The sequence below is a fragment of the Mauremys mutica genome, chromosome 1 (assembly GCF_020497125.1).
Source record: "Mauremys mutica isolate MM-2020 ecotype Southern chromosome 1, ASM2049712v1, whole genome shotgun sequence".
NCBI classification, from domain to species: domain Eukaryota; kingdom Metazoa; phylum Chordata; order Testudines; family Geoemydidae; genus Mauremys; species Mauremys mutica.
Genome location: NC_059072.1, coordinates 8,826,482 through 8,854,374, shown reverse-complemented (window position 1 = coordinate 8,854,374; position 27,893 = coordinate 8,826,482). Strand labels below are relative to the sequence as shown.

The 27,893-nt window shown below is 42.0% G+C and overlaps 1 protein-coding gene across 3 annotated transcripts in view; it reads left to right on the top strand.

Moving 5' to 3' along the window:
- Positions 1-417: 417 nt before the first annotated feature.
- Positions 418-27,893, top strand: part of EXOC4 (exocyst complex component 4) — a 585,632-nt gene continuing 558,156 nt past the window's right edge. For 2 of the 3 annotated variants that reach the window (XM_044982962.1, XM_044982954.1), the window contains exons 1-2: positions 418-578; positions 25,072-25,261. In XM_044982962.1, coding sequence (XP_044838897.1) covers positions 496-578; positions 25,072-25,261 — 273 coding nt within the window. In that variant the 5' untranslated portion in view covers positions 418-495. The remainder of the gene's footprint in view (positions 579-25,071; positions 25,262-27,893) is intronic. The other variant, XM_044982948.1, reaches the window with a different exon arrangement.

The following is a 27,893-nucleotide window of genomic DNA, read 5'->3' as shown; positions in this document are numbered from 1 at the left end:
CAATGATGGAGATTCCACAACCTCCCTAGGCAATTTATTCCAGTGCTTAACCACCCTGACAGTTAGGAAGTTTTTCCTAATGTCAAACCTACACCTCCCTTGCTGCAATTTAACTTTACATAAAACAATGCATGATCATAACAATTGGGGTGACGCTGGACATATTGAGGCGATTGAATCGGGCACGTCAGACTGGCTCCAAGCCCCTCCCACTAACCTCTTCCAAGGCGAGAACATTTTATGCCAAGTTAGCCCAGATCAATTCAGTTTCATCGACCTGAGCGTGGGTAGCAGGAAAAGGAACACGGTGAAAACTACAACTCCCAGCGTGCCCAGGGTCAGTCCCACACGTTGCATATAAGCTTGATAGCCCATATCCCGCCTTATCTCGGCTCTTATTGGAGTGTTGAGTCTTAGTCGCTCAACTCCTCGATTCCGATTGGTCGAGCTGCAGCCAGCGAGGGTGTACGCACCTGTGTATGGGGTGGGCTCAAGATGGCGGGAGAGGCGTCTGGGAGATACAGAAGCACCATGAGCAAGAGCAAGGACCCCTCGGGCCTGCTCATCTCTGTGATCAGGTAGGGGGGGACGGGAGCTCGCACGGCCCCCCCCCGAGGATGTGGGCGGCACGTCCCGTCCAAGCCCCCCTCAGCGGGGCTCGCTGGGCCACGCTTCCCCTCAGGCCCCCGGGGAGCTGCCATTGGGGTGACCCCCCACCCCGAACCCCCCCCCCCCGCGGTTGCAGCAGGGACCTCCAGCAGCGGGGTGCCCACGGCCACGCGAGGCCCCGCTTGTCAGAGCTGAGGGGCGCCCGTGGTGCCCTGACTCGTGACCCCCCAGATTCCAGGGACCCCTGGACAGCAGCAAACCCTGCAGCTGGCCCCCATTTCTCGAGGGGCCGGCTTAGCCTCAGTGGGGATCCCAGGCTGTGGCCGCAGGGGACCCCCGGCTCTCAGAAGCCGCTGATGACACTGGGTGCTGGCGGGCCCTGTGGCTGGAGGGGACCCCCCAGTTATCAGAGGTGCTTCTCTGACACAGTGGCCCGTGAGGGCATTGGGGGGTGGCATCTGTGGCCCACATAACCACAGCAGCCCTGTTAAGTCCCAACGGCTCTGACATTAACAGTGAGAGGTCGAGACCAGGCAAACCCAGCAGGCCAACCCTCCCCCCCCCCTAATTTTTAGGAAGCCCTTCATTGGGAGTAAGGGCATCCACATGCTGTGTGGTGGCTGTAATGTGTATTAGGTCCTACCCCCTTTTCCTATCCACCTCCTTGTCTGACTTGATTGAAATAAGAGCCCCTAAGGATCTTGTGACCACAGAAGACTTTCTCATATGCCCCCTATGCCCTATTCTGGGGTCCCTCAATGAAAGTAACAGGGCTTAGTCAGTATCATTCTTGTGATGTCCTGGAAGGACTGGGAACCCCTGTATCGGTGTTTGCTGGAGCACCCTGCATGCACAGCGGCCTTTGAGCTGATTAGACTAAGGCTGGTCAGAAAGCACCAGGAAATGTACATGCAGTCTCATATCCTGTTATAAACCACAGCAATTGAAAAGTTGCTGCCTTCCAGGGATTATATTATTTTGCAGGGGATGAAAAGGAAAAACTGCAAGTACAGTATGTCACATATTGTGACTCTGCTGTTTTTTGCCTGCACTCACTCCTACAACCCCTCCTCTCTATGTCAGAGGATGATCCAGCTACTGTGCCTGGAACTGTCTTATCCCCTCACTCCACTCTGCTCATTTCCCTCTGTCCCTTTAAAAATACTTTTAAAATCACATCCTTTCTATGCTGCTTACAACCAGTGAGTTGGCAGCCACTTTCCCACACTGGTGTTTACTAATATTATTATTTGCTGTCCCCATGCACACACTCATCATATTGTAACTGCTGTGAATTATGAGATGGTTGCATTAATAATGCATTATAAAAATCAGTGGCTTTGTATCATCTACCTGGAATAAACTATAATAATAATAATATTTGCATTTACACAGCACTTTTTATTTAAGGGTCTTGTGCCCTATACAAATGATAATGACTTGGGAAAAAAATCTGGTTTTCTTTAGTGGCCTGCAGGCATAGGTCATTGATTGTACACTAGATGGAGAGGACTCTGAGTTACTACAGAAATTCTTTCCCAGGTGTCTGGTTGGTGGATCTCGCCCACATGCTGAGGTTCTAACTGATCACCCTATTTGGGATTGGGGAGGATTTTTCCTCTGGATCAGATTGGCAGAGATCCTGTGAAGTTTTCGTCTTTCTCTGCAGTACGGATAGGTCACTTGCTGGTTTGAACTAGATTAAATAGTGATTCTCTGTGATGTCAAGTCTTTAACTTAAGATTTGAGGATTTCAGTAAGTCAGTGACAGGTTATGGGTAAGTCTGTCACGAACGTCATGGGTTCTGTGATTTTTTTGAGAGCTCTGTGACTTCCTTGAAATTCCACTAATTCAGCCCCAGGTGGCACGACTTGGGCTTCAGCTCTGGGTGGCAGGGCTCAGGCTTCAGTTGAAGACGGAGCCCTGCTGCCCGGGGCTAAAGTCAGAGCCTTGCCACCCGTAACTTATGTTCACAGGGCCCCTTGAGGCATGGGGTCCTGGGCAATTGCCCTGCTTGCAACCCCCTAGCACTGACCCTGTGTACATTTCCATGATTTTATTTTTTATTGCCCACATCCCATCTGTGACTTATAATAAAAATACACATCCCAAAATCTTAGCCTTAGTTATGGGCAGGAGTAGATGGGTGAGGTTGTGTGGTCAAGACTAGATGATCGTGATGGTCCCTTCTGGCCTAAAACTCTATGGGTATGTTGACACTGCAGTTAGACACGTGTATAGATGTTCAGTTTTGGGCTGTAGCCTGACCTCTGGGATCTTTCCACCTTACAGGGTCCTAGAGCCTGTGCTCCAGTCCTAGCCCAAATATTTACACTGCAATTAAACAGCCTCTTAGCCTGAGCCCTGTGAGCCTGAGTCAGTTAGCACAGGCCAACCATGGGGTTTTAATTGCAATGTAGCTATACAAAAAGTGTGTATGAGACCACACAGAATTCCAGAGAGATAGCAACCCATAGTGGACAGTTGTTTAGATCACATCTAAGGCATGTTCTGTGATCTTTCAAGCTTCCCAGATGTGTCGGCTCTTTGAGCTCAGATCAAGTTTAGTTTTTAGAGTGTGTGATGGTAACAAAATAAGAGGCATGAGTAATAATAAATATAGAGAGATTTCTTTAACACACCTGAAGTTTTCTGTGTCCTTGATTGCAATTTACCATCCAAAAATACATTAAACTATTGAAAGCCAAATAAATTAATAACATAGGTGTGTTTTGTTGCAGCATATGACCAAGTTGTAGAGTCCCGTTACAAGATAACTGCAAGAATTAATTTGAGGGAAGATGAAATATCTAAGCAAAAACTAAATATGTGTGTGTGTGAGAGAGAGAGACATGTTTATAGTAGGAAAACCAAAAGCGGCCCTAACAAAATTCATATTTTGAAATAATTCTTTACTGTAGTTTTATTAAGGACATCTTCAAAAATTTTAATAACGTAAATGTGACCACCTTTTACTGCTTAAGCTGTTTTTAATGTCACTGAGTGTGGACAGCGAAATTGAATGAATCATTTTTATTTTCTGTTTGTGTTAAGTTTCACTTTGTTTCACTGGTTCTCAAACCCAAAGCTCTTGGGTTGAGATGCCAGCATACCAGGAAAGATTTAAATCTCCAACTTTTTCCACAATTCTTAAAAACTGAAAACCATGTCTGTTTATTTAAAGTGTTGTCATAGCTCCTATCCCCCTTTTTAACAAAACCTAAATTTGGAATCCTTAAGGTTTATAATGAAATATCTAATATTGTTACATGTTTATGTTTTACCTGTCTAGGAACTTTCGTTATAGAGGCACTGATATCATAGATAGTTTAGGCCCAAAATTTCCATTTAACATTTAGATAAAATACGGCGTGAAAATATTAAAACGTTCTAGTGAGTCATGACATTTAAGAAATAAAAAATCAATGGAAGCTGTTCTTGTTTTGGATCTAAACATTCCCTGCAGTGTTTGCAATCCAGACATAATATTGAACTAGTCCATGGGAATCTGAACGTAAAACTGAAAGGAAAACTGATCCATTAATAACTTCATTTTCTACTTGAGTGCGAAAAGTAAATGACATAAATGGTGGAAAGGAAGTTATATTATTAAAATTCATTCTCTATGATCTTTTATTAGTAGTTAAGATCAAGATGAGCGTGCTGGACATCTAACACCATTTCCATGCTTGTTGTTTGGCATGTCTAGAAAAATATGAGTAATTTTTATATATGATTGTTGTTATATTTGAAGTAAAACTGAAGGAACCACATTTGAGCTTAGATGAGACCCAACTGAGATGATGTCAAGGAATGTTTGCTATATGGGAAAGATACATGGCTGGTAGGGAAAGTCATATAATTTTGAGCTTGCAGTAAGATATTGCCAACTATAACTCTTAGTTATTTTTGGTGTAACTCCATTCATGTCCAGTCTTTCATTTGCTAGTCTCTCAAGGCTGTTGTAAAAGCTTAAAGGGACATCATCAACTTGAAATTTAGTTTGTTTAAAATAAAAAACTTAAAGTAATTTAATCTCTACTACACCTGCTTCCAAGTTCTCATGCCAATTTTTCTGGTTTTATAGTCACATTTTCCTATTTATTTAAATGTGAAAGACCCACACAAAAAGCAGGGATAACTTGATGAATTTCTGTGAAACAGTGAACTGGATTAGGATCTAGATAAATGAGAAATCTTCTTTGACAGGTTTTCTGGAAACGTTCTTTTATTTCCAATGCAATGGGCTATGTATCAGAAAAAGTGAAACTGATTATACACAAAATGCTGTCAAACACAAAGAACTGTAAATGAATAGGGAAGTAGAGAACATTTGAGAACCCAGTCTTTCCTTTACAGTACTCTTAGGTGTTATTTGTAACAATAGTAGGTATGCTTTCAGAAAGAAATATCTTTATCAAGTTGACTGTGTCCATTTAATTTTTGTTGGTTTGTAAAATGCTTTGAGATTTTGATACCCTTAGGGTACGTCTACACTACGGGATTATTCCGAATTTACATAAACTGGTTTAGTAAAACAGATTGTATAAAATCGAGAGCACGTGGCCACACTAAGCACATTAAATCGGTGGTGTGCATCCACGGTCCGAGGCTAGCGTCGATTTCTGGAGCGTTGCACTGTGGGTAGCTATTCCGTAGCTATCCCATAGTTCCCGCAGTCTCCCCCGCCCCTTGGAATTCTGGGTTGAGATCCCAGTCCCTGATGGGGCAAAAATCATTGTTGCGGGTGGTTCTGGGTAAATGTCGTCAGTCACTCCTTCCTCTGGGAAAGCAACGGCAGACAATCATTTCGCACCCTTTTTGCCTGGATTGCCCTGGCAGACGCCATATCATGGCAACCATGGAGCCTGTTTTGCCTCTTGTCACTGTCACCGTATGTGTACTAGATGCCGCTGACAGAGGTGATTCAGCAGCACTACACAGCAGCATTCATTTTCTTTTGCATGATAGCAGAGATGGTTATCAGCCGTACTGTACCATCTACCATGCTATTGTAAATTGGCAATGAGATGATGGTTACCAGTCATTTTGCACTGCACCATCTGCTGCTGTCATAGGTGCCCCTGGCTGAGATTGGCCGGGGGCGCAAAAGACAAAAATGGGAATGACTCCCCGAGTCAATCCCTCCTTTATGGTATCTAAAAATAGAATCAGTTCTGCCTAGAATATGGGGAAAGTGTACTAGAGAACCAGTGTATCAGAGAACCAGAGAGCACAACCGCTCCGTGTCAGATCCCGCAGAAATGATGAGCTGCATGCCATTCACGGGGGGTGGCCCTGCAACAACCCCACCTGTTGATTCCCTCCTCCCCCAGCCTTCCCGGGCTAACGTTGCAGTGTCCCCCATTTGTGTGATGAAGTAATAAAGAATGCAGGAATAAGAAACAGTGACTTGTTAGTGAGATATGAGGGGAAGGCAGCCTCCAGCTGCTATGATAGTCCAGACAGGACATTAAGCAGTGTAGGGGAGAGGAGCCCAGAATCCCGCTGCTATGATAGTCCAGGCAGAACAGAATGTTTTCTTTACACATGAAGGGCGGGGGCTGATGGAGCTCAGCCCCCTGTTGCTATGATGAAGACGGTTACCAGTCATACTGCACCATCTACCAGGAATAATCAGGAGTTTTTTACCCAAGCGCCCCCGGCCAACCTCACCGGAGGCCAGCCAGGAGCACTCATGGGCTGATGATGACAGATACCAGTCATTTTGCACAGCACCATCGGCCACAAGGCTGATGATGACAATGGATATCAGCCATATTGTACCATCAGCCACCCATGGGGGAGAGGGGGGCGAGGATGCGGCTGTTGACGGCTGCAGCATCGCGTCTATCAGCAGCATTCAGTAAACATAGGGTGACATTTAAAAGATTCAAGAGAGGATTTTTTTCCCTTTTACTTCTGTGGGTGGGTGAGGGGGGTAAATTGACGAGCTATGCCCTGAACCACCGTGGACAATGTGTTTGACACTACAGCCATTGGGAGCTCAGCCAAGAATGCAAATGCTTTTCGGAGACTTCAGGAACTGTGGGATAGCTTGAGTCCTCAGTACCCCCTCTCTCCCTCCATGAGCGTCCATTTGATTCTTTGGCTTTCCGTTACGTTTGTCACGCAGCAGCGTGCTGAGTCCCTGCTGTGCCCTCTGTCTGGAGATTTTTTTAAAATGCTTTGGAATTTTGTCTTCTGATAGAACAGATTTGCCTGCCCATACAGCGATCACATCCGCACGGTCCATGCTGGAGCTCTTTTTGGATTTGGATTTCGGACTGCATCGCCACCCGTGCTGATCTCGGAGCTCCACGCTGGGCAAACAGGAAATGAGATTCAAAAGTTCGCAGGGCTTTTCCTGTCTACCTGGCCACTGCATCCGAGTTCTGATCTGATTGCTGTCCAGAGCGGTCAGTGGTGCACTGTGGGATACCGCCCGGAGGCCAATACCGTTGATTTGCAGCCACACTAACCCTAATCCGATATGGCAATACCGGTATTAGCGCTACTCCTCTCGTTGGGGAGGAGTACAGAAACCGGTTTAAAGAGCCCTTTATATCGATTTAAAGGGCCTCTTAGTGTGGACGGGTGTGGCATTAAATCGGTTTAACGCTCCTAAAACCGGTTTAAACGCGTAGTGTAGACCAGGCCTTACTCTTGTTGAGTAGCTCATTACTTATTGAGTAATATCATTGATATTGTATATTGTGCCATCTAATGATATTAGTGCCAGGAGCCTAGGAATTGGAACTTTTGGGTTTTATTCATAACATTGAATAAGAAATCATCAAATAAGAGTATCAGAGCCAGATTCTCAGCTAGTGTAAATTGTCATACCTCTGTTGACTTGAGTTGAGCTATGACAATTTACACAAGTGGAGAGGATAATTCAGTGTAGTAGGATCTGCTTCATCAGGATATCTTGCGGGACAGCCTGTCATTGGCCCTCTGAGTTTTCTAAAAGTGGTCTTGTATGGGTCCTAAGATCCTTTTAGACTGCACCAGAGTCAAAAGCTCTGTCCCTGCAGGGTTTAGAAACTCTAGAATGACCTCATTCTCTGGGTCACTTAGAAACACCACAGTATCTTGGGATGCGGATAATCAGGAAATTGAGGGATAGTCCATAGAAAGAACTGTAGCTTGTATTTCAATAAAGTAGTATGACTGTCCCCAGTGAGTGGCAATCCGTCCCATTGCATTGGAAATTAACTGCTTTTCTGGACACTTCCTTTTAAGAAGATTTCTTATTTATCTAGGTCCTGATGCAGATCATTGTACAGTACCACGTTTGCTCACAATAACAGACAAAGTAGGCAGAGTGGAGGGGATAATCTAATGCAGGGCTTGAAAACTTTGCTGTACACCTACTTAGGAGCAGGGAGATAAAGTGGGATTGTACTAGAGCACTATTTCTGTGACCTGCTGTGAAGCTCCCATTTTTTTATGTTGGCCTTGAGTGCTAGGTAGCTATTACATTTCAGGAGGAGGTGTCATTGAGTGGTTAGAGCAGCAGACTGCCACATAGGCTGCAGCATCCATCCACAGTAAGTGTAGGCAAGCCCTTAGATTCTGTTCTCGGCACCACTATTGATTTGCTGTGTATTCTGAAGCAAAATGCTTATCCTCTCTGTGCCTGGTTTACCCATTGGTAAATTGTGCATAATAATCATAGAAATGTAGGACTGGAAGGGACCTCAACAGGTCATCTAGTCCAGTCCCCTGCATTGAGGAGGGACCAAGTATTATCTAGACCATCCCTGACAGGTGTTTGTCTAATCTGTTCCAAAAAATCTCCAGTAACGGAGGTAATTTGTTCCAGTGATTAACTACCCTTACACTTAAGAAGTTTTTCCTAACATCCAACCTAAATTTTCCTTGCTGCAATTTAATCCCGGTACTTCTTGTCCTGTCCTCAGTGTTAAGGAGAATAATTTTATCACACTCCTCTTTGTAACAATTTTTTTTGTACTTGAAGACTGTTGTCATGTCCTCCCTCAGTCTTCTCTTCTCCAGACTAAACAAACCCATTTTTTTTGTTGAGTGTTTCCTCTTAGGTCAAGACCAGGGGCTCTCAATCTTTCCAGATGACTGTACTCCTTTCAGGAATCTGATTGGTCTTGGGTACCCCTGAGTTTCACATTACTTAAAATCTACTTGCTTACAAAATCAGACATAAAAATACAAAAATGTCACAGCACACTGTTACTGAAAAATCACGTACTTTCTCATTTTTACCATATAATTATAAAATAAATCAATTGGAATATAAATATTGTACTTACATTTCAGTGTATAGTATATAGAGCAGTATAAAGAAGTCATAGTCTGTATGAACTTTTAGTTTGTACTGACTTCGCTTGTACATTTTATGTAGCCTATTGTAAAACTAGACAAATAGCTAGGTGAGCTGATGTACCCTCTGGAAGACCTCTGTGTACCCCCAGGATTGCATACCTCAGGTTGAGAACCACTGTTTTAGACTTTTAATCATTTTGTTGCACTTCTCTGGACTTTCTCCAGTTTGTGCACGTCTTTCTCATACTGTGGTGCCCAGAACTGGATACAATACTCCAGTTGAGGCCTTATTAGTGCTGAGTAGAGTAGAAGAATTACTTCTTGTGTCTTGCTTATCACACTCTTGCTAACACATCCCAGAATGATGGTCACGTATTTTTGCAACAGTATTACATTTTTGACTCATATTTGGTTTGTGATCCACTATAATCCCCATGTATTTTTCTGCAGTGCTCCTTCCTAGGCAATCATTCCTTCTTAAGAGTAGTACTTTGCATTTGTCCTCATTGAGTTTCATCCTGTTTAATTCAAACCGTTTCTCCAGTTTGTCAAAATCATTTTGGATTCTAAACCTATCCTCCAAAGTGCTTGCAACTCCTTCCAGTTTGGTATCATCTGCAAACTTTATAACGGTACTCTTTATGCCATTATGTAAATCAGTTATAAAGATATTGACTAGAACTGGATCCCGGACAAATCCCTGCGGTACCCTGCTTGACATACCCTTCAAGTCTAATTGTGAACCATTGATAAGTACTCTCTGACTACGGTTTTCCAGCTAGTTGTGCACCCATTTTATAGTAAGTTCAGCTAAGCAATTTTTCTCTGGTTTATGAGAAGGTCATGTGAGACAGTATCAAAAACCTTACTAAAGTAGAGATATATCATGTTCACTGCTTCCCCCCATCCATAAGGTTTGTTACCCTGTCAAAGAAGGATATTAGATTGGTTTGGCATGATTTGTTCTTGACAAATCCATATTGCCTGTTACTTATTACCTTATTTTCTTCTAGGTGCTTATGAATTGATTGATTATTTGCTCCATTATCTTTCTGGGTACTGAAGTTAAGATGACTGGTCTATAATTCCATGGGTTTTCCTTTTTATAGAAAGGTACTATATTTGCCCTTTTCCTCTCCCCTGGTATCCTGTCCTCCATGAGTTCTCAAAGATAATTGCTAATGGCTCAGAGATCTCTTCAGCTAGCTCCTTAAATATTCTAGGATGTATTTCATCAGGCTCTGCTGACTTGAAGAGATCTAACTGGTCCGAGGAATTCTTAACTTGTTTTTTTCCCTATGTTAGCCTCAGATTCTACCCCATTTACTCTGATGTTAGTCATCCAATCATTGCTAATTTTTTTTGGTGAAAACTGAAACAAAAAAGGAATTGAACACTTTGGCCATTGCTGTGTTTTCTGTTGTTGTCTTTCCCTCCTCATTGAGTAATGGGCATAGCCTGTCCTTGGTTTTCCTTTTGTTTCTTAAATATTTATAAAATCCCTTCTTGTTATCCTTTATATCCTTAGCTCGTTTAACCTTGTTTTGTGCCTTGACCTTTCTAATTTTTTTGCTACATGCTTGTGTTGTTTTTTATATTTATCCTTTGTAATTTAACTTAGTTTCCACTTTTTGAATGACTCTTTTTTGCGTTTCAGGTCATTGATGATCTGGTTGAGCCAGAGTATCCTCTTACCGTACTTTCTGTCTTTCCTACACATTGGTATAGTTTGCTCTTGAGCCCTTAATGTCTTTCTAAAAACCCACCAACTCTCCAGAACTCTTTTGTTGCCTTAAATTTGCTTCCCAGTGGATCTTACCTACCAATTCTCTGACTTTGCTAACAGCCATCTTCTTGAGTCCGTTGTCTTTATTCTGCTGGTTTTCCCCCATACCATGCCTTAGAATCATGAACTCTCATTTCATGATCACTTTCACCCAAGCTACCTTCCACTTTCAGATTTTCAACTAGATCCTCCCTATTTACAATGCTTTTGTATTTTTTAAACATATTGAGAAGTGCTTTGAGATCTTCCAATGAAAAATACTGTGAAAGTGCAAAATATTATTGTTGGAGACCAAGAGCCAGCAGTTACAGAGATCTAATGTTAGTCCCATCTGCCTTCATACTGTTTCTTTAAAATGTAATGAATTGGATTGAGAAAATTCTGGTCAACTGATGCAAGACAATTTGGGGAACATTTTCCTATCTCGCAGAGGACAAACACGTGTATTTATATTGATTTTTCCTAACCTTTTGTTTTGTCTGTAGTTCGTTGAGGCAGCTTTTGTACTATGAAACAAGCAAGCTGGCATTTAGCAAATGCTATTTTTTGAGAGATCTTGTCAGATTTTTACTTGGTGAATGTCTGTCTTTTATTTATTGTAAGACGTTTTTCTTTCCAATTAAAGGCTGCTATTTTTAAAAAGTGGCCTTTAATAGTTGGCTTAATTGGGAAAACCATCTTTGGTTGTGACTTGATAAGACCTTATTGTAGTTTTAGTGCAAAGCTTTCACAGAGGCATACGTACGTACAAGCAGACATCTGGATGTAAAGGAGAACTGAGGGCGCAAGTGGAGATATAGCATGTTACCAACTTTGTTTATAAAATGTGTGCTTCTATAGATGTAAATCTGAAAGCATAGTATTCTCACACATGAAATTCCTTTTCTCTCTCTCGCTCTCTCTATATAAAATAAATACTCACTGGTCAGTAGTTTTATTATTTTCAAAGTGAACTTTGCTGAATTCATTCTTACTAATGACTTGGCATTTGATCCTCTCTTTCTGTTTAAGGGCATAGAGCTAATGTCCCAATTCATGATTTATAGCAAGGAAGTCCAATATATAGCTGTTGCACTCAGAGTAGCATGCTGGAACCCCCTTGTCACCACTGTCAGCTCAACACCTGGAGGAACATCTGGAAGACGAAGTCTTTGAACTGGGGAAGGGTGGTCCAGGGCTGGAAGGTAATCCCAGCCTGTGTATTGAGGAACTGTAACCTGTTTGTACCATCTGTCAGGGTGAGACACTGCTTGATTCAACTCCTGCTTAGTTTGTAGAACTTAGACTGCAAATTTATTTTTGTTTCTCAAGTAACCAACTCTGATCTCTATGCCTGCTACTTAGAATCACTTAAAATCTATCTTTCTGTAGTTAATAAATCTGTTTTATATTTTACCTAAAACGGTGGGTTTTGGTTGAAGTGCTTGGGAAATCTCAGCTCAAGTTAACAAGGGCTTTTGCATGTCCACTACCATTTTGTCAGCGTGGCGAACTACTTAATGAACTTGCACTGCCCAAGGGTCCCCTGAGCAGTATAAGACAGTACAGTCCTGAGGTCCAAGGCTGGGGAGCTGGAGGGAATTGGCTGGAGTCTCTCTATAGCTGGTTCATGAGTGGCTGGGAGATCATTTGTGTAACACAGTTCCACAAATCCCTGCCTGTGGAAGTCTGTATAAGTGCAGTACTTGTCAGAGGTTTTCACCTTGACATCACCATCACGGTGTGAGAGGCAGCCCAGGTTGGCATGGGACAGAGAACTCAGTGGTTCCACAATCCAGGTTGCACCCCAGGAACCCCATCACAATAGCTTTTGTCCTCATTTCTTCTATCACCATTAGGCTATTACAGTCACAAAAAATATAGCCCAATAATTCTGATCTGTATATGCTGCAACATTTTGTAAATTGATTTCTATCACAAGCGGTGTTCGAAAACATTTTTAAAAAGACCCGTTCTCCCAGTGTTAAGACCAGCAGCCTGAAAGTTCACAGGATAAAAACATTTCTCTATATAATCTGTGAACTGAATTGTAAATAATAATTTAGACTTTCTGCATTGCCCTCCCTCCTGAAGGGATGCCAAAGCAATTTTATAGACTGCATACATAGATTGACCCTCTATGAATCTGAACTAAAATGCAGCACTTACTTATCATTAAGCAATCACAATACACAGAAGCTTAGGACATTGAGTGTGAAATGATACCTCATCCAGCTGAACCTCCAAGGATTTTTGTTTGTAATACTTTGGCAGAATGCAGTATCCAGATTTGGGCAGCTGGCCACAACACTGAGATTAACAGCCTTACTCTTGCAAAACAATCAAGCAAAAAGCGCAGTGGATTGTTTTAATGACAAATGGTCAGCAGGACAATGGTTTTGCATCTTCAGAAGAGAATATCTCCCAACAGCACTGTGCCCCTCTGCAGTGCTGAAGCTTTGGTTCAATCCTGGCACAAAAAGAAGCAAGCTAACTACTGAATCACCAGCACTACTTCCTGCAACACATAGTTAGACCTTGGAGAGCTCCCATTCCAATACTGACTTTGACCACCCTGGTTAGCTGTGTGATCTGATGGAAATGAATCAGTAGGTGGTATAATAAGCTTATAAATGCTTCTTCTGTTTTCATCTTTCAGATGTCTGATATGAGTAGCATTTTACAGCTTTATTTTAATGACTATGAAAAATACAGGTGAAAAGATTCCGTCACTGATGGAAAATGCTTTTCTTAATGAGCTTAACTTTTTCTTGTGTCTGAATCCATGTGATGCCCATTTGTGCTTGTTTTGGGATCCCTGATTAGTTGAAAGAGGTATTTAAAATTAGTAACCCGCTCCCTCTGAGGAGACTGAGATTGTTCTGTTCTATATAGGTTCTTATGCTAGCTTCATCACCATAGTATCTGCGTGCCTTTCAATCATGCATTAAGCAGTTTGACTAACATTTGTCATATGTAGTTCCTTCTCGCTCTTATTCTCTCCCCAGGGGGATAACTGTGTGTGCAGTGCAGTATTTTATTTTTGGTAGGGTTTTGTTTAAATGTACACATTGCTTGAGACATCTCAAGATGTTGAATTCTTGCTGCTAATGTAAGCTCCATTAACTGGCATCAAGTCTGTCTGCTTCAGAATGTAGTATACAGATATCTTCTGCTTTTTGCTAAGTCAACCAGCCATTGGTCAAGCTGACCTCTGCTGTCACAAATACTGGAGGCACAGAGCTCTGGAGATGCTCATTTAAGGGTCTGGAGACTATTTGGCTCTTAAGCACTCAACTAAAGCCAATTGCACGGATCCACTAAGCTGATTTGGCTCTCAATGATCAAAGGTTCACAGTCATTTCCTGTTGGAAATGTTTAAACCAGTGTACAAGTAACAACAGAGATTAATAGAATCGAAAGAGATCAGAGAGAACCTTTTTTCTATATTCTAGTTTATTTTGTACAGTTATCACCGCTTTGATTAGAGTCACTTTCTCAGTTTCTCTTTTATAGTCAGTGAGTTAGTTCCCCTGATTCTTCAAGGTTTGAAGCACCCTCAGTTCCCATTGAGGGGGTGATGGTGCTCATGGTATTATGCAGTGGTTCTCAAACTTATTTGATCGGGCCGTCCTTCTTTGTGTCTGTAGTCGTTTACCGGCCTCTGCCCCCACAAGTACATATACCGACACCCAGCTCTGAAGGTAGAGTGGAGAGCAGCGGCTGCTGGCCACGCACCCAGCTCTGAAGGCAGAGCAGCACCAGCAGCAGTGCAGAAGTAAGGGAGGCAATGTGAAAAGTGATATTTGTAATCACTTTTCACAGTGGATTTATCGCACCATTGCCACCCTTATTCTGCACTGCTGCTGCCACCCTGGGGCTGACAGTGGGAGCCCTGCCACCTCCAGGTGAGGGATTGGGAGGGGAAGGAGAGCCTGAGCCCAGGCTGCCTCTTGGTGAAGGATTGTGGGCGGGAGGAGGAAGGAGAGGCCAGGTGGAGGGGCTCCAGCTGTCAGCCCCGGGGCAGCGTGGCTCTGGCTGTCCTCTTTATCACCGCTTCCTGGGTGTGCGTGCCCCTTCTGCATGAGCCCAAGCCATCCGGGGCTGACAGCCAGAGCTCTTAAAGAAAAAAACAAAATAAAAAACTCCCAAACCACACAGCTTTTGCCTCTCTTGACACATTCTTGTGCCTGCCTTGGGAGGCCTGTCCCATAGTTTGAGAACCGCTGGTATAATGGGATCAGGCCCTGTGTCAGATTCTACTGGGAGAAGGAAGATCTTTTATAGTTCCATAGTCAATTTACTGTTTCCTGCTATTGATACAGTGCTGATTTTAGTTACCTTCCTGCCAGCATCTCATTGTCTCCCAAAGGTGTATGTTTTATCTCTTGAACATTTTAACTTGTAATTTTCTCTTGCTCTTCATCTTAAACATTCATGTCACTGAATCCAGAATTTAATGGGAACAATCAGTTAACCTGTGAAAATAATGAGAAAACATTTAGCTTGTTGCTGCTCTGTTAAACATCTTTTGGATTTTTTTGTTCCTTGAGTACCCTAGGTTATCTGTTGTTCCTTTTAAAGAAGAAGTTTTTATGTAATTGTTTCAATGGGATTCTGCAGTAATTTCAGAACATGTATTATCAGCTTATGTGTTTTGAGGTTAAGTACTGCTGGAAGCTGTAGATCAGTCGACCTGGGATTTATCTTTAAGGCAAAAATTTTCAATTATAAAATTCAAATAAGTCCTTTAGTTTCATGAAGTTTTGGAAATGTATGCCATAATGTAGATATCAGGCAGAAAATATAACACCGTTGATCCCAGGGTGCCTCACAAAGTTGTGCCCTATTGAAATTCAGTTGCCTATATGGTGTAGCCTACTGGCACACAAAACACTGCACAGGAGTGGTGGGGAGGGAATTGCTAGCTAGATGTACCAGGCAAACTGCTTTCCTTACTGGAGCTTTAATGTCCACACAAAGAGGCCTGATCTTGTTTTTAAGGCTTTATCTGCAAGACCCCTCGGGACCACATTCTGATGTCTGTTCTCACAATGAGTTGGACTTTACTGTGAGAATCATCCCCTCCAGTGGGACTAATTGTGGAATATGGTGCTATTCAACGTGGATAAAGGATCCACAATTAACTTGCATGGTCTTTGCTTTCCTCTGTCTGGGCCTGATTTTGGGAAGTGCATACCAATGCAGGTTCTAGACACCTCCCAGGATTAGCAGCAAAGAATCCTGTGGCACCTTATAGACTAACAGACATTTTGCAGCATGAGCTTTCGTGGGTGAATACCCACTTCTTCAGATCTAATCCCAGGATTAGATTCTTGTGTTATGTTGTCCTTTCCAGGGTATTTACTTACAGTTAGTATCATTATTAAAGGACATCATCACTAATTCGTGGCTTTTATGATGATTGTTCACTTATCCCTGAATCACCTCTTTGCTGTCTCCCATGGTGTCCCTCATGCATGGGAATAAATCCCAGTCAAAATCCATAAATCCAGTGCCTTATTTCCTTCAGGATCCTCCTGAAAACTTGCTCCTTTGGTAATGCAATCAGCAGTCTGCAACCTTACAAGGTTGAGCATGTGGCCTGTTGTGATTACTGCCCTAAGTGGCTAAGAATTGTGCACATCCTGTTATTGGGTTACTCTGTCTCCCCTGTTCTCCACCTCACCCCCTTGCCTACCTGTTGTGTCTCATCCACCCATTGTGTCTTTTACACTGTAAGATCTTTGTGGTAGGAACTGTCATTTTCTATAGGTTTGTACAGTGCCTAGCACAGTGAAGCCCCCTACTTGGTTGGCTTTAAGAGGCCTACTGCTATAAAATTTTTAATAGTAGTGATAATGGTTTAAATTGAAATGATAAATAACTCCGGTAACTGGCCTGTGACTTTAGACATCAACAAGAGATGCATAGTTAGCAGTAAAATAATAATACTAATAATTAATAATAGGGTTTCTTTATACTCTGCTTTTATTATATACTGAAGTCTCTTTGGAGCTTTGCAGACATTTCCTGCACAGATAAAACAGACTGTTCCTGGTATCCACAGTGCACCAGTTCAGAGAGTTTGTTGCTGGTAGTAACTGCTTCCTTCATTTCACTCCAGATGTTTTCTGTTGGCCTCAAATCAGGTGCCCATGTTGTCCAATGCACCACATTGATTTTGTTTATCTTCCAGAGGACTGTATACGTTCTAATATGCACTTTGGGTGATTGGTCTGGTGCAAAATAAAACTATCTTGTAAGTTTCCTTCCTGACAGGTTATTTTGATACTTTATTGTTCTCAGTGTGCTGCAAGCGTACATGACACTTTATGAAACATAAAAAGGAAAAGGTCTCCATCCTAAATAATATTGACACTTAGCACCGAATGCTTTTTATCTGTACATTTTGAAGGTGGGCAGTAACCATTATTATCCCAACTTTACAGCTAGGATAGCTTGGGCAATTAGATGTTTAAGGCCTGAACTAACTTTGATTGAAGTGGATGGTATCTACCTGTATGCTTTTAAAGTTCTGTCTTGCCCAAGCTATAGTGTAGTTATATAAGTCCAGCTACACTGCAGCTTCTAGGGTGTTTTAACTGGGACAGTCACATTGTAGCTGGGTCTCCTGACTGTTTTATAACCACAACTTGGAGAAAGCTAAGCCAAACCATTTTGAGTACTGAAGTAGAATGCGGACTTGACTCTACAATGTAGTGTCAAAACTAGAAATTGGGAGACTTAGCAAAGTATGCAGCAGTACAGCAAGGAGCAATATGGAAACAGATGGCAGAGAAGCCTAAAGAACAATGTGGAGTGAAGTACTGTTGAGGTCAGAGCTCTGTTTTCTTGAGGCTCCCTAGTGATCCACTGCTCCGTTCCCTTTATTTCCAACTAATTGAGGGGGTAATACGCCCTGAATCATTTCACAGATCTTTGTCTCCCTGGTCAGCTGAAAACCATGTGAATGTTTTACTTTTTCTATTTTTATTTTCCTATATACGTTTGCAAACTTTTGAGGATAACTAAATTCAGGTGTCTAATGATATAATTTTTTTACAGTTTTAATTACTGCTAAGTAATGTTCCTGTTCTTTAATTCCAGGAGTTTACAGCAATATGGGGGACTGCTTAGTATACAAAATTAGTCAATTAGAGTGGCAATTTTTCACTTCCATAAACTACCAACACAGAAAAGTTGGAGTTGGAGAATCAAAACTAGTAATACTGTTTTACTTACTCAATATTTACAGCATCATCCATCTGGGAAACTCAAAGCCACTTACAAATATTTAATGAATTAAGCCTCCTAAATATTTAGGGATGTATTCTCTCTCTCTCTCTCTCTCTCACCCGCGCTCTCTCTCTCTTTTACAAATGCATAAACTGAGATACAGATAAGTTAAGTAACTTGCCCATGGTAGCACGGGCGGTTTTTGTTGGAGCTGTAACTTCCAGCTTTCTAAGTGTGTACTTAAATTTTCAATCTTAAATGTTACATTAACATTCTTTTCTCCCACTGAATACCCTATATCTACTCTTGCAGCTATAGGGAGAGGAGCCCAAGTTGCACTAGGATCAATGGGACTCCACCGTGTGTTGAGGAGGATTAAGGGAGCCCATTAAGGGAGTCCACCTCCTCTGTGTGTTACAGGGACGTTCTGGGCATTCCAGCCCAATGGGATTTCTGCAGTGTGCCATGGAGATGGAGTTGATGGATCCACCTTTAACTGGATTCTTCAACTACTGACTCCTGCGCAATAAGGGCTCAGGGGAAACTGGGAGGAGATGGGGAGAGGATTCACTCGCCTTTTGCGTCAAACTCACTTACCCAGGCTTTGTGTGGGGTGAGGGTGAAGATCTAGCCCTAAGGAATATTGAGCAGAAACACTCAGTATATCTTTTTCATGCAATTTCTTTGCATATCGATGTGCTCATGAAAAAGGAATGGGAACAATCTTACTAATGTTTCTTCTTTATGTGGAAGTTTTTGGGAGTTCTCAGATTCTGCAGGATGGGTGTCTTGGAAATGATATGTGTATAATGTATTCCGTTTTATGGATGCAGTCTCTCTCTTTCCCTCCAGCCTCTTGCTTCCTCGTTTTAAGGCTCAGCGGCACCGATAGCCAGCAGGTGCTTTTGTGACACAGCAGCATTATGAAAGCCAGCAATGCGGCTGTTAACTTTCTGAGCAGTTTGTGTGAGCACAAAGTAGGGATGATTCTTAGGAACCTTAAATCTTGCTTTGTCTTTCTGTGTAACATCTATTATGGTCTTCAGTGTCCCTTTTGGTAGCTGTGATGTTAACGCCTACCCCCAAGTCAGCATGTCAGTTGAAGCTCAGAGTAGCAATTTGCCAGGGCCAGTGTATTTCCAAGTACTTTTTCTAGCTGATCATCTCTTAATATCTTTAACTACTCAGTAGTTATCTATTATGTTGCTGCATCACATGACAGATAAGTCTGTTTTCTCTTGCTGTTGAATAATAGGAGAAGCATTCAGTGTCATTTCTATCATGGCTGTGAATAGGTGTTTATTGGCTTCTGAAGGAATTATGAGTTTTGTGGTGTCCTTGTTTTTAACATCTGCCAACAGTGTGTTTTGGTCCTTTACAGCACAAATAGAAAGAATTTACATCCTGGTTTTAGATATAGTGCTACATGCAGCAGATGCAAATGTTAAGGAAGGCTTGCGGCAGGGCAGGACAAAGGTTTCATCGGCAGGTAGTGATCGATCTATCAGGGATCAATGTATCGCGTGTCATCTAGACACAATACATCGATCCCCGAACGTGCTTCCTGTCGACTCCGGAACTCCATCAGGGTGAGAGGCGGAAGTAGAGTCGATGGGGGAGCAGCGGCTGTCGATCCCGCCCTGCGAGGATGCGAAGTAAGTCAGTCTAAGTCTATCTAAGATACGTCGACTTCAGGTACGCTATTCTCGTATTCTCGCTATTCTTCCCCCTTTCTTCCGCCCCTCCCCCCCGGTGTAGACCAGGCCTTAGTATAGTCATGTACCTTCTTCCATTGCAGGTAATGTTTATTCAATAACAGAGGCAAATGGCAAAAGCTATAACTTTGCAGTTGGACAATAATGTGAATATAATTAATGCAGTCTGCTTGCACTGTTCACTCTTTAGCTGTCACTAAAGTAAATCCATTAATAAATTATGTTAAATGAAAGAGGGACCCTCCCCATAGCTCTTATCTAGTGTGTTGCATTTTCAAAGCATTGTAAATATCAACCATCACAGTACCATAGAAATATAGGGCTGGAAGGAACTTTGAGAGGTCATCAAATCCAGGCCCCTGCGTTGTGGCAGGACCAAGTAAACCTAGATCATCAGCACTCGTTGGTTAGAGAGAACTTTTGAGAAAATGTAGGCTTTGTGCGTAACTCTGAAAATGATCAAATTAGTGTTGGATTCTGATTTCTTCTGGTAGCTTCCTATAATTAGAAATTCTCCTCTAGAACACTTTGCCCCCTTGTGAATTTCACTCTGGGTTCTAAGAGCTGGAGCATTCTGGTTGACTGCAGCTCTTTGAGGGTCATTGGTGAAGAGCTGTTCTCTGAGATAACTAAGCCAATTAAGGGCCTTAACGATTAGGATCAAGACCTTGAAATATACATGGAATATCATGGGAAGGTTCTGACGTGTTCAGACTATCAATGTGCAGTATTGTTAATATGTTCTTGGAGTCAGTGGTGGGCTTCTCTGTGTTGCATGAGCTGGAGTTTCAATGAGGCCTGTTCCCTCACCTCAGGTTGAAAGTGGTGCAGTGGTCTAACCTGGAGGTATGAGAACATGGATCACTGTCTTGCTCATCTCAGAGGAATGGGTGCAGTTTCCTGGCTAGTTGGAAATATTGTCATTTGCTGTCTGTGTGTGGAGCCGTGATGAGTCCAATAAAATGCTAAGACTGAGACATTGTACTACTTTGACAGTTCAAGGGCAGAGGGCTTATATTTGTGATCTTAGCTAAGGCACTGAACTAGGTTGGACTCTGTATTCACTTCCTGGCCGTGACCTTGGTCAAATAGTTAATCTCTGCGTACCTCTGTTTCCTACCTTTAATATGGGGATTGTAACACATCCTTTCTCCCACCATTTATTGTTTTGTTTATTTAGACTGTAAACTCTTTGGGGCTTGAACTATGTTACTATGTGTTTGTACAGCACCTCGCACAATGGCGCCCTGTTCTTAGTTAGAGCTTCTAGGTGCTACAAATTATTATATAAATAAGAACAAATTAAGTTGAGAACATTGTGATCTGTTTGTGGTCTATTTATAAACAGAAAAAAAGGGCAAAATGAGTTGAATAAATTTATTTGTGTGAATGGTGACAACAGTATCTGTTGAAAAGGATAAATGTAGATGGGCATCGCCATGCTGCATTCTGGTGACATAGAACCCTGTGGTATCTCCTGACCTCACTAAGACTTCTGTAATCTAATCATTACTCATTAACTCTTTTAACGTACTGCATGGCTTCTGAGAGCGGCATTGGTCCAGTTTTGATCTGTATCTCTCCTGTAGGATACAGAGACTTTGGTTTTTTTTGCTGTGCAAATGTCTAGTGGTTTTTAACAAGCTACTAACTTTCTCATGGTGGGCAGTTAAAGTCTGTTATGAGATCATAAACACCTGGTCTGTGTTTCAGGTCAATATTTTTTTAAAAGTAGGATGAACGTGAAGGGAATTTATTTTAAAAAAAATCTGTTAAACTGGGAGCTTGCTATAGCATGTAAAATGGGATGTAGGTGTGTCCTCTAGCACCACAGTGATGTTCTTTTAATCTTCTGGAAGAGTCTGTGGCACTGCTGTTCTAAGTTATTAGCATTGTAGACAGAGAGATGAAAAATCAAAGAATTAGATAAACTAAAGATGGAAGAAGGACCTGTGAGGTCACTTGCTCCATCTCCCTGTGAATATTTTTGAATGATTTTTATTGTGTGAAGGGAAGCTAAAAGAACAACCATGAAATAAGAAGAAGAATCAAAGGTAAGTAGACTATAAAGCAACAGTCGTCATACCACACAAGATTTAAACTACAACCCTTTATAGTTAAGGGTGTTGAGAGGCGTGGCCAACTTGGCTTAACATCAGAGACCCTATATCCTGTCTGAGTGCTCCTCTCATCTATAACATAGGTTAGAGAGAATTGACGAGCAATATCTTTCAATCTCACACTGAAGCACGGTACAATGATTCCCCAAAAGGGTGTCTCAGGATATGAAGGAAAGTACTCCTGTCATCATCACTCAGCAGTTCTCCACAAATATAACTTGTATTCTTCCCCATAAACTATTAAAAGAATACATTTAAAAAACCAAACAAATCAGCCCTTGAGCCTTACTGCCTCTATTTATTTTGCATAGAATGGATGCAAATTTTACCCTTTAATCTTATGGGCAACTAAAGTGTGCCTCCTATTACTTGCATGCTTAACACACATTATTAACCTTTATTTAAGGTACTTACATGCCCCCGTTACCATAGTATCTCAGAGCCTCACAGTCTTTAATAGATTTATTATCACAGTACCTCTGTGAGGTAGGGAAGTGCTATTATCTTCACTTTATAGATGGGTAGCTGAGACACAAAGAAGTTAAGTGACTTGCCCAAGGTCATACAGAATGTCTGTGGCAAAACAGAGACTCCAACCCAGGTTTCCACGTCCTAGGCTGGTGCCCTACCCACTGGACCATTGTCCCTCTAAACTTCTCCCTGACTTTTTGTTATACAGCATCTAGGAAGTACTGGTGTCCAATTCTTTCAGCAGTTTTATTATCCAAAGCTTTATAGTCTTCTGCATGGCCTTATTTCCAATGGCTTCCCTATTCTGTAAAAAACCTTGCTGTGGCCAGTTTGAGAAGTGAGAAGGGAGTAAAAAAATAATGTGGGGGTGGGGTTTATAGGCACTCCCCATCCATCTGTATCTACACAAAACCTTGCCCACTGAGTTCCACAAAACATCCTGTTTAAAAAAGAAAGCAGAATGAAGCAAATAGAGCTTAGCTGAGGTGGGGGCTCCCTTAGCTGAGGTAGGAAGCGGAGAAGGTGCTCGTTTACAGCCTTTCCATTCATGGGATCTCAGCTGAGCCATTTGCGTTTTTCAGTCAAGGAGAGGGTCCCTTTCACCATCCGCAGCTATGCACTATTTTGAAACCAATTCTGCAGATAGGAGTGAGAGCACTACAAAATAAAGGGGGCTTGTTGGGTACAAATAATTCTGTGTTAAACCCTTTGTCGTTACTATTGAAAGAGGTGTGGAATGAGTAACAGTTTTTGAAACACATACGTCCTGGCAGTGGCTATTTTGCAGGGGTTAGCGCTTCAGCTTACTGCCCTGCTATGTGGTTTTCCTAGAATATACCATGTATCTAGGATTTGTTTCTGCTGCTCTCCTCAGAGGAAGGCAGCAGGATAAGAGCTGTATAATTGCAACCTCTTTTTTTTTTTTTTCTTGCCAAGTCCTTGGTGGTCTAGAATACTTACTACCTCTTGGTTTTAAGATACCCTTGCTGTAGTCTTGGGACAGTTGCATCACTTGAGGTGTTTTTTAAAAAGGAGAGAGGGCGCGCTTTCTCTGAAAGGAAGGGGTAAGGGAAATGGAAGCTTTGGCCCCATCTTTGCTGGCAGTAACTTTCTCTCTGGGGTAGGGAGAGTGTTTCCTGTATGTATTTTTAGTGCTTTGTCCAGTCTTGTTTTAGATAACTCACACGATATGGTTTCTACCACTTTCCTTAAGAGACTGTTTCACAATCTAGCAGATCTTGTTAGGGAAATTTTCTTTAATATTTAGCCTATGTTTTTTCCTTACTCCTAGTTACTGAAGTTACTGTCTTGTTACACCCTAAATAGAGTGTTTCTCTCATTGGTGTTTTCATCTTCCAAAGATGTGTAAACAGGTCTCTTACCTTCCTGTCAATCCTGCTGTCCCTATTGCTGCCAGATGGCAAGTCAATTTCCCCAATAACTGGTCGCATTTTCTTACTTCTATTATTTCCAGAGATACTGGTTTTAGTTTTTGTCTAGACTTCATTATTTTAACAAGTCCAAAGCCAGATTGTACAGTAGTAGGGAGCAGCAGCATTCAGTGATTTTATTTTATTTCATTTTTTTCCTTCAAACCACATGATCTGCTGCTTTGAAATATCTGAGTATCCCTGGCAAGGAATAGATGAACACTTTCACTCCTACAGCTTGGTTATTTGCATTCCGCTTTTACAGTTGAGAGTGAGGGCTGTGTGTGCAGTGTCTTAAAAGGCGTAAGCCTCTCTCATCACATGTGTACTAAGCTCTCTATGTAATAATATACTTCCAGATTTTCAATTCTGTAGTGTCTCGGGCTTAAATTTTCAAAAGCAGTTAGTGATATTGGATACCTCAATTTTTGTATTCACAATCTGAGACACCTTTAAAGAGTGTCATTTTCAGAGGGTGGGCACACAGCACTTCTTGAAAGTCAGGTCTATTTCAGGTTTCTCAAGTTGGACACTCAGACTCACTCTGCAATTAAAATAGTTCAAAATTCTTAGTCGTGTTTATAGCCCTCACATACCACAGTATGAGAACCTAGATAGATGCATTCTATGGGCTTAGTGGGGGCTATATGAAGGGTGCCTGCGGTTCCTCCTGGTTGTGAAGATACACCCAGTCGGTCAGTTGCTATCTTGCTAATAGCGTAGTTTAACTCGAAACCAAAAATTCCAGCTCTTCCAGGGTAACAAAAAGTGACATAGAAATCTAAATGAAAATTCAAACCCTTCTCTTTCTGGGTCATAGCCCTCCCTCAGGGGTCTGTTCAAATATTCATCCCTCTCCAGGGTATAACAAATGTTATAGTTATGATCTGGCTATTGATAGTGATTATCCAAAGCCATGTCCTGATTATCTTGGTGGGCCTTTTTGTTAATGTCACATCTATGCACCAATTCCCCAATTCTTCTTGTCAGAAGAGAATCTCTATGACTTATGTAAAAGGGGTGGGAGAACATAGGACAAAGAATTGGGGGCTGGGGAGAGGGGAGATTTTTCCTTCCCACCCTAGTTCCATTCCATTTCACCATCCTGGCTGGTGACCAGGTAATGGATTAATGACCGATTAGTGGTAATGAGAAAAACATACTTAAAAATAAAACTCTTAGAAGCAAGGAAGATAATAAAGGAAGCTACAAGATCTGTGTCTCATGCAAAGAACTGTTGTTGCTGGAGCTCAACTAAACTTTATACAAACATGTTTACCAGAGGTACTGTTCAGTCAATGGCATTTGAAGAATAACATAGTGGCTGCTTTCCAGCCAATGGTGTACTTTAGATTTAAGAGTTCCTGTGCTGGTAAATCACTTCTAAACATTGCTGTTGTTTTGACCTTGTTGTTAGGACTCTCTCCACCAGTGATGATGTCGAGGACAGAGAGACTGAGAAGGGCCGTCTGGAAGAAGCTTATGAGAAGTGTGACCGGGACTTGGATGAGCTTATTGTTCAGCACTATACGGAGCTCACCACAGCTATCCGCACGTACCAGAGCATCACGGAGCGAATCACCAACTCACGCAACAAGATCAAGCAGGTGAAAGGGCAGGCAGCACTGTCTGACATCTCTCCCTTTCTTTCCCCCTACCTCTGCACTCACCATAAAAGGCTTCATGTGTTCAAATCTGTTTCTGCATTACATTTCAACCTTTGCCCTTGTTCCTGTCCCTTCTGTGTTAAAATAAAATTGACGTATCAAGGTTTTCATTCAGCCCTTACTTCTCTAGTCCTGTCTCCCTTCTACTTGATATCATTTTGTGCTGAACCAAATATTGAATGGGGAAGATGCCATTACCTGCCAGCTTTGAAACTACCATCAGAGTTATTTAAATAGGTCAGATTCTCAGCTAGTGTAAACCAGTGAGGACCTGGCCTGATTTGATACTTGACCCAGCAGCAGATCACGCAAATCTATACAGCTAAAACCTCTCCTATCTAGTCTATTCAGGTTCTTATATTGTGCCCATCAGGATGGTCTCTGATCACCTGCCACCTAGGTCATCTCAGTGACTCATCAGATGTCCACTGGCCCATTGAATATGAATTTTAAGGTCATTTGCATAATCAAGTCTTGAGCTGTGCCTCCTGGTGTTCCTATATTTTGAATACTGTATTTTCCTAAAATTTATTACTACTCTTGTAAATAACAGTGGCACTCCTAGCACCGGTGAGGGCTTACTCTTTGCTGTTATCTTCCCCCAGTTCTGTTTATTATCCCAGTTGATGAATTCGCCACTCTCCCAGCCCTTGTTCACTTTCTCTGTGGATTGCTGTACTTAAGCCTTGCACACCAGGTACATAAATTGTTCCATTGTCTGGCTAGCGCTGTGGAGATCATGACTTGAAACCTTTCAGAGCAGTGCTCCAGAAGCAGTCAGCTATGACCCTTCTGAGGCAGCACACTGACCCGTCTGGTTTTTCAAATTCATTTAGCATTTTCAAAGCGAATGAGACCTCTCTGATCCCTTCCAGGGGTAAGAGTTCATTCTAAGGATTTATGTACAAAGCCTGACTCTGTGAAGGCCCAGATCAATACTCTTAAACTTGAAATAAACTATAGCCCGTTTTCACCAAATATGCTAAGCTTTTCAGAGGTCAAAAACAATCGTATAGGGACAATGACATTCCCATCTAAACTAATCACTATGGTGGGTGAAGGACCTTTGGATATTTATGTTTTCTGATTAGCTTTAGTCAACATGTATTGAAGGAACTTTGCCCTAATCTCATGCGAGGCACCAGATATGATGCTAGACTCTGTGCCATTAGTCTATATTATGCTGTCAAGCTTTCCATTTTGATGTTCCTCTCCTTTGTTATAGGTGGATGTTCATATTGCAACAAACTTGGACAGAAACATTTGTGCAAAAGCAAAATGCTTTGTCTGTGTTTAGTAGTCCAGATATCTGTTTGTGAAACAACTATTTTTCTCAGCTAATATTTGTCCAGGCACTGAATCTTGTGGGGATGTGTCAGGGCCTGATTCTGATCTCATTTATATGGGTTTTACTCCCATATAACCCCATTGACTTAAATGGCATTACAGGGTCATGGCAGAGGAAAAGGGGCTGAGGAAGAATATGCTCTTCCTTAAAATACATCTTCAGGTGTTCACTCTGTCATCTTTCATATCTCTCCTCCTGCCTACCAATGCTGCTATCTGCCTCTTAAATTAACAGGGAAAAATGAAAAACTTCTTAAGGCAAAGCTGCTCTCTGGATCACTCGTCTATTTTGTGCTTGGACAAGAACATCAAGTTTCAAACATTTCATTCATTTCCATGGACTGTTTGGCCTTTCTTAAAGTGACCATCATTGGGTACAAGGAACCAGCAATGCCACTAAGGCTAAGATGAGACTGTCTAGTTTAAGGGCTTGTCTTCACTACCCACTGGATTGGCGGGCAGCGATCAATCCAGCTGGGATCGATTTATCGCGTCTCACATAGACACACTAAATCGATCACTGAGCGCTCTCCTGTCAACTCCGGTATTCCACCAGAATGAGGAGTGCAACGGGAGTTGACAGGAGAGCGTCAGCTGTCGACTTACCACAGTGAAGACACGTATTCACGTAGCTGAAGTTGCGTATCTTAGATCGAGCCCGCGCAGTAGTGTAGACAAGCCCTAAAATATGCAACAGGGCCTGTGCCCGACAAGTGCTGTGTATGGCATTCAGTTTTCCTCTGCTCTTGAGACAAGTTATGGAGCATGAATTTGTTGAGGTTTTCCCAGTGTCTGAAGATATTTGAAGGAGAGTCTGTTGGGTCCTGTGCCATCTAGAACCTTATCTTTGAAGTGGGGCTTTAATGTGTACACTTCAGATTATGGTCCTGTTGTGTATTAATTGACTCTATTAGCTGTTGTCTTTCTTTTGGTCCATCTGTATGTTTCAGGAAGTCTCCTCACTTCATCCAAAGGAGGATAGAAGGGAAAAAGGTGCAGTTGAAACATTGTTGTAGGGCCTTAAAGACTCTCTAACTTGAAATCCAAGGGCCTGTCTGCATTTGTAATTCAGTTATGTTAGTGAGAGTTCTGCCTAAGAAGGGCTTGGGCCCTATAGTCATAGTTTATCACTGAAGCCAGATAATTGGTATAAATGCTGTGTGTGAAGTGGTGGTTAATTGCTTACTGAGTTTAAGGCACTTAAATGATTATCCATTTATGGCAT